The following is a 10324-nucleotide window of genomic DNA, read 5'->3' as shown; positions in this document are numbered from 1 at the left end:
GAGACTTGATCATTTATTGCAGCTTATCTAAGGGATATCAGCTCGTTCGTTGATCCAGCTAATTCCTTGGTTGCGAAGATTAAGTTTAATTTTGATTCGGCTTATTGTGCACAGTCCATGGCGGCTGTTTCGGGAGTAATTGTCCTTGACTTTTCGGGATATATAATGGCTTCTTGTACAGTTCCTCATTCGTATGTAAAAGATGATTTTGTGGCTAAGGCACTATTGTGTTTACAAGTTGTTACTTTTGCTAGGGAGCTTGATTTTACAAGAGTTATTTTTGAAGGCGATACGCTCACTATTATCAAGAAGCTGCTTTGTCCGACAGTGGATGGTTCGTTGATTACGCCTATCATTTGCGACATCAAAGAGTACTCTAAAGCGTTTGCCAGCATGGTGTATAGTTTTATTGGTCGAGAGGCTAATCGCGATGCTCACGTTCTTGCTCGTGATGGTCAGATGTTACGAAGTACGAGATACTGGATTGAAGAGGCTCCTCCTAATGCGACTTTGACAACTGTTGAGGACAAAGCGAGGCTAGGATAGGCATGGGTCAGATTTTTGGTCAACTCGACCCGAGAATAAAGATTCCTCCACCTGAGATCCGACCCGATCTGCATGAAACAAGATTTCACCCGACCCGAACCCGATCCAACTCAAAATAAAAAAAAAATTATTTTTATTCAATAAAAATAGTGACTTAATTGAAAAAAATAATATATAGAGGGGTATTATTGTAATTATCCTAAATATATAAGATAAAATTATTTTTTTCGAATCGGATCGGGTCAGGTATTTTCACCCTAAACCTGAACTCAACCCGACCTGAACATCACATTTAAGAAACCTAACATGAACCCGATTTTTTTTTAAAACCCGACCCATCTTGGGTCGGTCCCATGCCCATCCCTAAGCGAGGCTGAATCTCACTTAGTTTTCGGGTTTTGGTCTTTTCCATGGCTTCTGTTTCACTCAGTTTTCTTCTATCGACATTTTGACGCACTCCGAGTTTTTTTAGTTTGCTAAGCTGGTTGGTTCTTCATTGTTTATGTCACTATTTTGTTTGTTCTAGCCTATCTGACTTTGTAAACTCTTTCAGTTTATCAATTCAACCAGCTTTTTTTTCAACAAAAAAAACTAGTGACTAAAATATAACAATTAATAACTTAAGAGACCAAAATTTAGTTAATCAATAATGTAAGTAGTCAAAATATTATAATTTCACCAAAAGTGGCCTATCTAGTAATTTATCCTATTTTTTTCATGCCATGTGTAATTGAGCATCCAAGTCATTGTAACGATAAGCTTAGAGCCAGACTGCACAGGCCCGACCCTGATTTCTTTCTTAGTCCAAACCCACTTATGTGTTAAGCCGACAAGGCTCAAATCAAAACCATTTATTCTCTTCAAAGAAGTCATTTGTGGGATAAATTCAAAGAGACCAAAAGCTAAGTAATTTTTTTATTAGAATGAAGTGAATATAAGATAATATCTATTTAAATTATTCTTAATTATTTGATAATAAATGCTCATACACATCTGCAGACAACGTGATCGATATGAAGTTGATGAGACACGATTAAATGTCATCATGTACTTGGTTATACCATCATCATCATGGTCCACGAGATGATGCCTCAAGCAATCAAGCATAAAGCAACCGTGTATGTTTTTCAAACCCAATTTTTAGGGTTTTATTACAACCTCGGTCTAACTTAGGTAAATAAAACTGACCCATATGTTGTCTCTCTTAAGACAAAATCATTGGTCAGCATCGATGGTTCGAATGCTTAAAAAGCGTATTTTTTCCCATCCCATCCTTTTCCACTGTTTCAAGAGCTTCTATTTTTGTTTTGGGTTTATTTTAAAATTGATATCCTACACACAAATAAAGGGAAGAGGGAATCAAAAGAAGCATGTGATAACAACATCTAGTTGGTTTAGTGGGATAAGGTACTAGGTCCTTTAAGTAAGGTCAGGGGGTCGAATCCTAACGTTTGCAAATGGAGCAAATTGAGTTAGGAGGATCGCTCTCACCTCTACAGTACCCAATTTAAATTAATAGATCAATAAATTAAATACACATGATTAATTAAAAGAAGAAGAAGAAGAAGCGTATGATAATTGTAGAGATGGAGTTTAGGTATAAGGTTTAAACAACTACCACTCTTCCTCATGATTCTATTCTCTTCTTTTCATGTGGAATTCACTTTATTGTTTTTTGTTACGCTTTTTTAACTATCATTCTAAAGCTCCATTTTTTAAATGATATTCTACTGTATATTATTCTTCATCTTGGATTTAATTGGTTACTTTTGCCAAGAGTGAGGAAAGAATTTTAAAATTACATAAATGATAAATTTAATTATAATTTATTTTATTCTGTTAAATTAATAATCATTTTTTAAAAAAAAAAATCAAATTTGTTCCTTAAATATTTTAAAAGTCTAATAATTATTTCTAAACGAAAAAAAGTTCACCAACAAGTTTAATTTTAATGAACATAAACATTAAACATAGCAGTTCATATAACATTTCAGCTGAATGTCATGCTAATTCTTTTATTTTATTTTTAAAAAAATACTTTCATTGTTGAACATTTACACTCAATCTATCACTCTTCGAAATGGTTTCACGAGCTTCCTTGATGAGAGTATCATATGTTCTATGCTCATATGGTTTCACAAAGCATAACAAAAAAAGGGTCATAGGCCAATTGGATCTCAGCTTTCAGGCAGGATCCCTCATATGGGAACATGGACTTATTATGATCCACAACGTGTTTTTCAATCGGCATTGGGCTGCCGACAAAAAGCACCATCCCAAGTGAATTTGGCATATCACTCATATGAATTGCGACATCTAAGACCCATGGTTCATTTATTAATAGAGAAAAGGTTTAATTAAAAAACAAGTTTTTAAAATTTGCTTTAAAGGTTAATTTCCCCCCCCCCCCAAAGAGCTTGTATATTTGATTGGTTTGCTCAGCTTGTTTAGATGTGTTCCCTTATATTCTCTTAATTTATGGGTTCTAGATATACTAAGAATGTATGGTTTATAATAATCGTTAAAAAGATCTACCAATCATTCACAACATGACACGTAACATATTTATAAATTTTTAAAAGTTTTATTTTAAAAAATTTGAAATTATCATTAATTTAAAAATACCTAAAATTTAGGTAAAATCTAAAAAACGAACTTTTAAAATATATGATTTCAAATCCATATTATCATAGTTGATTGTCTTGTTTCTGAACGACCACTAATTGATCATAACCCTTGTCATCATCTCAATCTCATAAATCCATAAACTTAAATCTATAAATCTCTAACACCCAAAATTTTAATCCCAGAATTTCACATTATAACCTCTAAAACTCGAAGTCACTACCGAAGCTTACCTAACACACCACCTTTACCATTCATCAACCCAAATCACCATCGAGATATTAAGGAAATATTTTGAATCTCGAGATACACCGAGTTTTGAGATACATATTAAAATTGAGGTTAAAATAGAATTTATGTATTTATACTCTTTGTGATCTAATGGGTTATCGTTTCTCTCATCCGTGAATGTAAGGAAGGTCGATCCACGGTTAATTTCGTCTCTTGCGCTCATCTTATTGTATGTTAATATTTCTTTGATTTCATTTGTCAATAAAATTTCTAATATATTTTATATATTTGAGTTATGATAAAGTTGATTGACTTGTTATTATCTTCTATTATTATCATAGTTTTTTTAATAGTGGTTATCTTTTATCGTTAATAATGATTTTTGTTTGTATTTTTATTTTTTTAAAATTAATTAAACTTTTTTATTATATTATCTTATTTTATAAAGGGATTGAATTAGATTTACTTAAACAAAATGTTATATTCAAAACCAATTGCCTAGCAGCAAATAGCAAATCAAATCAAAGTTGAGCACCTAAATTAGGAAAAAATATTAGATGGTCATGGCTCACCACTTCATCTATAGTCTCAACCAATAATAATTTCTTATCTTATTTTTTTTTCAAGTTGAATCTTCATCTCTTTTCTATAAATAAAGAGTAGATAATTATTTAAAAGTTATTTTAAAATGTGTAACTCTCATTCACTATGACCATAAATAATATAATGAACCAAGTCATAAAATAATTTATCATTAATTACAAACACGGAGGAGGAGCGCCTGTAATGAACGAAATAAAGCATGCGAAGGCAGTTTTGCAACATTAATATATATAAGCAAAAGCCAAAGCATGCACCATAACCAAGTGCGCGTGCAAGCCATTTGCCATTTGGATTAAGGAAAAAATTATTATCAGTGAATAATGTTTTCCCAATAGTAATATATTTTGATTAAAATAATGAGAATTTCATTATTTCTAAATTCTTACTTATTAAATAATTTTTACCACTTTAAACAAGAATATTCATCGAATTATTTGGTCCTATTCGTTATCAATGGGATCAAGGATACTTCAAGCAAGAAATACATCGAAGAGTTAGTGTTGGGTTAACCAAAAATCAAAGTTTATCAGAAGTTTAGTATAAAATTCCTGAAAAAATAACTTTTTATGATTACATTGACAATAATCTGACAAAAGGAGGGTTATTCAGAGCGGGTTCAACGGACAACGGAGATGGTATAACTTTTTATAAAAAATTAGTTTATTAATGAATTCTTTTTATAATAATCTTTTCAATTCTTATATTTTTTACTTTACTTAAAATTATAAATATAATAATAATATATGAAGAGTTTAATTTAGTAAAATATTAATAAATTTGAGTATTTAAAATTATTTTATATTTTATATTTTTTAATAAATTAATTATTTATATTTTTATGAGGTGAAAAAAATATGATTGTAAAAATATAATTATTTAAAATAATACTTAATTTTAAGTTATTAAAAATAGATCTTATATATTAAAAATAATATATTTGTCCACTTGAGATCATAATATTTTTATATTATATTATATTTTATTTATAATACTTATGAAAATTATTTAAAAATATTTATAATTTAACATTACAGTTTAATATCTTTAAAATTATATATATCACAAGGATAATTTGGTAAAATTTGCATTCAAATATTTATAATTTAACATTACAGTTTAATATCTTTAAAATTATATATATCACAAGGATAATTTGGTAAAATTTGCATTCAAGTAATCTTATATTCCTTTAATCAAACACTGTAATTTTACATTTATGCTAAATAAACTAAACAATATAATATAACATTATCATAGTAATGTTATATTCTAATAATATTATTTTTAAAGATAATCATATTTTTTTTAGTTAATCCTATTCCTATATGTATTGGGATGAGGGTGATGTAAGGTAGTAGGCTGCCCTCAACAGGTTGATAGCAGCTTCCGTGGAAGATCTCCGGCAGTTAGAATTATGAATTATCCACCGTAGGACTCGATCCCACGACCACAAAGTTAAGAGCCTTACGCTCTACCAACTGAGCTGGACGGGCAATTCTATCGTATATTCTTTAAACCATACGCCACTAACAAATTTGCCATCACTCGCACAAAACGACACACCTTCAAATCTTGTTTTCTAATTGCTACTACCATTAGATTATATTTTAGCATCTCTCACAAACAAACCGAAAAACAACATGTAATGATTTTTTTTTCCTGCTATCTATGTTTGACCGTACGAATTGACCCACCAAATCTGCAATCCCCTCCATCCAAGGCACATGTTGGTTACCGTAGTATGAGCAACACCCGGTGACTTTCTCCTTTTCTTTCGTATGTATTACCATCAATGCATCAAGTTAAATATTTGAGTAAAACAAAATACCAAGGAACTGACACACAGAACATCTAAGGAGATGAGCAAGAGAAATGGTTAAAAGCAACCAACTTTAGAAACCCAGAGGCAGAATCTGTATTTCCTTTATGTTATCAGGATCCAAAGTGAAGAATAATATAAAATCTGCACCCATTTTCATCTATTTAATTAACAATGTCAATGATAAGAAAAATATATTATTCTCTATAATATTTAAATTTTAACAGTTACGTGTGAAATATATATATATATATATACATATATATTAATTCTTTTTAAAACAAATATTATATTATAATCCTTCGTTCAAAAATTAAAAATACCTTTTCAACACTCTCTCAAACCCCCCAGATATATAATTAAACCCTAGGCATGATTTCATCACTACTTAATATTTATATCGCCACACCCACAGGGGCAAAACTTTAAAAAAACAGCCCATTTCTATGTTTTTCCATTTTCCTAATCACCCAAACGCTTAGAAGCTCCACAATTCAAGGTGTCAGAACATAGAATCCAAGACATTTGAAGCTGTAAAAAAGAAGAAGAAGGAAGTTTTATTCGATTATTTTAGTATTAATTTTTTTGTCCATTTGTAAGGTTTTCTTTCGAGAGCTTTGGAAAATGGTGAGAGATTGAGCAAGTCAAGGAGGTTCTCAAACCCCCCAGATATATAATTAAACCCTAGGCATGATTTCATTATAATATTTATATCGCCACACCCACAGGGGCAAAACTTTAAAAAAACAGCCATTTCTATGTTTTTCCATTTTCCTAATCACCCAAACGCTTAGAAGCTCCACAATTCAAGGTGTCAGAACATAGAATCCAAGACATTTGAAGCTGTAAAAAAGAAGAAGAAGGAAGTTTTATTCGATTATTTTAGTATTAATTTTTTTGTCCATTTGTAAGGTTTTCTTTCGAGAGCTTTGGAAAATGGTGAGAGATTGAGCAAGTCAAGGAGGTTTCCTTACAAGTTTGATGTTATGTTGGATAGATTATTCGGTGGTAGCTTCGTTTCCAAATGGTGCTGTCCTGTTTAGGTCAAAGAAAAAGAAGAAGAAGACAACACCAATGTACAAAAACGGAAACTAATACACAACAAGAACCGACACAGAAAATGGCTTCTTCCTATTGTTGTAAGATGTCGCCAATCATTCCCGTTTTTGTATTCTTCCTTCTTGTTTCTTCTTCGTTTTGTTCCGGCGATCTCCATGCAAGAAATCAAACTTTCCGGCCGGGAGAAAAGTTAAAAAGTTTGAAGATAATAAGGGAACGTCTCGACAAGATCAACAAGGCGGCGGTCAAGACAATTCAGGCAATTTAATCTTTCGTTTTGGCCACTGACTTGCAGTCTCCTCTGTTTTTCACTAACACGTTTTAGAAATGGTGCTGCAGAGTCCAGATGGTGATATCATAGATTGTGTTTTACTGCGTCATCAACCTGCTTTTGATCATCCACGATTAAAAGGAAAAAAACCCTTGGTAAATTTTACCACCATTTCCATGCATTAAAATTGAAATAAATTATATAATTCAACACCTCTGAATTGGCTTCCCCCCCTCAGGATCCACCGGAGAGACCGAGTGGGGTTAACACAAATGAGATGGGAGGTGAAGATTTTCAACTGTGGAGCATGTCGGGGGAGACATGTCCGGCAGGGACAATTCCGATCAGAAGAACAACAGAAGCAGACATTCTGAGGGCTAGTTCTGTTAGAAGATTCGGAAGAAAAGGACCAAGAAGACGTGTTCGAAGAGACTCCACTAGCAATGGCCATGAGGTAGGTTTCCTTCTTCAAAAATACCTCTAAAACCTTAACTTTCATGGAGGCAAACTGTTTTTTTCAGACGTTGAGACATCACTTTCACACTAATTTCAATTTACACATGATGTCTACTTGTAGAATTTATTTCATGTCCGAATATAAATTATATGGAATAGTTATTGGATTACAGCATGCAGTTGGGTATGTGAGCGGGGATCAATATTATGGAGCAAAAGCAAGCATAAATGTGTGGGCACCCCGTGTCTCAAATCAATATGAATTTAGCTTATCACAAATTTGGGTCATCTCCGGTTCATTCGGCGACGATCTCAACACCGTTGAAGCCGGCTGGCAGGCATCTCCTATTTCGATCTACCCATTTTATTCAGAGTAAACTACGTATTCGGTCACTCAACTATCACATTGATTCTACTTTTGGTCATCTAATTATTATTTTTTCAAAAATCATCACTAATGTTACGTTCTGTTTTTATTTTATTTTGGTCCCCCGTTATTTAAAAATTAACTACGATGTTGACATATAATCATAGTTGAGTGACTAAATACATAACTTACTCTTTATTTGATACATAATCTTCTGATATTATCTTTTTCGGGTTTGATTTTGTATTGTAATCCGTTATCCGAGTGAATGTTTTGTTTTCTATGTTAAATGCAGGTCAGCCCAGAGCTATATGGGGACAACTATCCCAGATTCTTTACTTATTGGACCGTAAGTAAATTAGAATTTATTCGGAAACAAATTAATTTTGACTTCGATAAATTAATTATTATAAAGTCGCAAGATAAATCATTTTAAGCTAAAAAAAGAAATGAATGCTTCTGTTTAAATTATTGGCAGACGGACGCATACCGAGCGACTGGGTGCTATAATTTGCTATGCTCAGGTTTTGTTCAAACGAATAATAGAATAGCAGTTGGAGCTGCTATCTCACCCACATCAGCATATAATGGAGGACAATTTGATATCAGCCTCATGATTTGGAAGGTAATATTATCATCCGTCGATTCGAGTCGAATCGAACAGAATAAAATTCAAATTTAATTTAAATCTCTACAAATTTTCCTATGAGAAAAGAAATGGTGCAGTGCACTTCCCCGCGTGCACTGTTAACCACCGGAAGTGCCTGTAATTCTCCTACTGCCTTTTGCTTTATAAGATTCTATTCGTTCCACTTTGTGAACAAAGAGAATCATTTGATTTCTACAAGGGAACTTCCCTTTTACCTTTTTCTTACGAGCCGATTAACTCAACGTATATTTTTATGACCAAAAATATGGTATAGGATCCAAAGCGTGGGAATTGGTGGCTCGAATTCGGGTCGGGTATCCTAGTAGGATACTGGCCATCGTTTTTATTCACTCACCTTCGGGATCATGCCAGCATGGTTCAATTCGGCGGCGAAATCGTGAATTCGAGGGCAGGGGGGTTCCACACAGCGACCGAGATGGGCAGCGGTCATTTCGCCGGCCAAGGGTTCCGAAAAGCCTCGTATTTTCGGAACCTGCAAGTCGTCGATTGGGACAACAACTTAATCCCATTGTCGAATCTTCGAGTGCTTGCGGATCATTCGAACTGCTATGATATTCAAGGAGGAGTTAATAGAGTTTGGGGCAATTATTTTTACTATGGGGGACCTGGAAGAAATGTTAAATGCCCTTAAAGATAAGGGTACAATTTCTAAACTTTTCTTTTCTTACATAGTTTTTACCCTTTAATAATTGTTAGATAATAATGTGCCTTTGGGTGGGTATTCTTACAATTATTTTTCCTCTTTAGCCAACTTTTGTAATTTATCATTTTATTTTCCAACTAACAAGGTGTCCATTAAAAAGTAAATTTGGAGAAAAAACTGATGGAATATAGTGAATACAGTTATTTTAAAAAGTAAATTTGGTTGCATTTAATATATATCTATTTAAAAAGTTTGTTTAATTATTACATTTATTTTATTTTATTTTCAATTTTGAAGAATGCAAAGGTTTAAAGAAAGTGGCACTTCATTTTCAACGATGGCGACTATATCGATTAAATACAGAATTTAAATCGCAATAAGGGACCACTGTTTTAATTACATGCATTAATCAACCCACATGCATAGAAATACATAAATATACAAAATTAAAATAGGATCCTTTAGTAGATTTAATTTATTATTTTTGCGTATATTTTCACATCAATTTAATTTTCTAAGTTATTCAATTGTATTTTTCTATACCCTACCCCTAAGACCTTAAATTATAAATCTTAAGCCATAATCCCATTACCTCTTAACCACAAAACTTAAACCCTAAATACTACCTTATAATTTATGATTTAGGGTTTTAAGTTAGAGGAATGATATAAAATGATGCAATTGAGTAACTTAGAAAACTAAATTAATTCGAAAATACGATAAGGACAAAAATGATAAATTAAATCTATTACAGACGTAAATGTGACTTTTAAACAATTTAAATACGAATAAAATATAATAGAATACATGAATACATTTTTTACAATGTATATATATTGTGTTTGGAAATGATGTAATGTTTTGGGAATCATGATGGAAGCCATTATCTTCGTAAAGTAAACAATCATCTTCACGAAAAAATAGCATATTTAATATGTATTTATAAAATATAGGTTGATGATTTTTAATTATTTTTTAAACTTCATTTAATATTTTATTTCTATTAAATTTAAAATTAATTAATATTGATATTA

At 31.8% G+C, this 10324-nt stretch overlaps 1 protein-coding gene across 1 annotated transcript; it reads left to right on the top strand.

Annotated features, from left to right (window-relative positions):
- Window positions 1-6801: 6801 nt before the first annotated feature.
- LOC120206488 lies at window positions 6802-9373 on the top strand. The gene is made up of 7 exons (XM_039206125.1): window positions 6802-7142; window positions 7223-7309; window positions 7393-7608; window positions 7784-7948; window positions 8273-8326; window positions 8456-8602; window positions 8901-9373. Exons 1-7 carry the CDS (start codon window positions 6849-6851, stop codon window positions 9276-9278), a joined length of 1341 nt encoding a protein of 446 aa, XP_039062056.1. The 5' UTR covers window positions 6802-6848; the 3' UTR covers window positions 9279-9373.
- The last annotated feature ends 951 nt before the right edge of the window (window positions 9374-10324 follow it).

Source organism: Hibiscus syriacus, unplaced genomic scaffold (genome assembly GCF_006381635.1).
Source record: "Hibiscus syriacus cultivar Baekdansim isolate YM2019G1 unplaced genomic scaffold, ASM638163v2 tig00013808_pilon, whole genome shotgun sequence".
Taxonomy (NCBI): Eukaryota; Viridiplantae; Streptophyta; class Magnoliopsida; order Malvales; family Malvaceae; genus Hibiscus; species Hibiscus syriacus.
The sequence above is the reverse complement of the archived record's forward strand: the minus strand, read 5'-3'. Positions and strand labels throughout refer to the sequence as shown.

Coding starts and splice junctions, on each gene's coding strand:
- LOC120206488 (XM_039206125.1), top strand. CDS start 6,849: ATGGTGCTGTCCTGTTTAGGTCAAAGAAAAAGAAGAAGAAGACAACAC. Junction 7,143..7,222: donor CGGCGGTCAAGACAATTCAG/GCAATTTAATCT, acceptor ATGGTGCTGCAG/AGTCCAGATGGTGATATCAT. Junction 7,609..7,783: donor CCACTAGCAATGGCCATGAG/GTAGGTTTCCTT, acceptor ATTGGATTACAG/CATGCAGTTGGGTATGTGAG.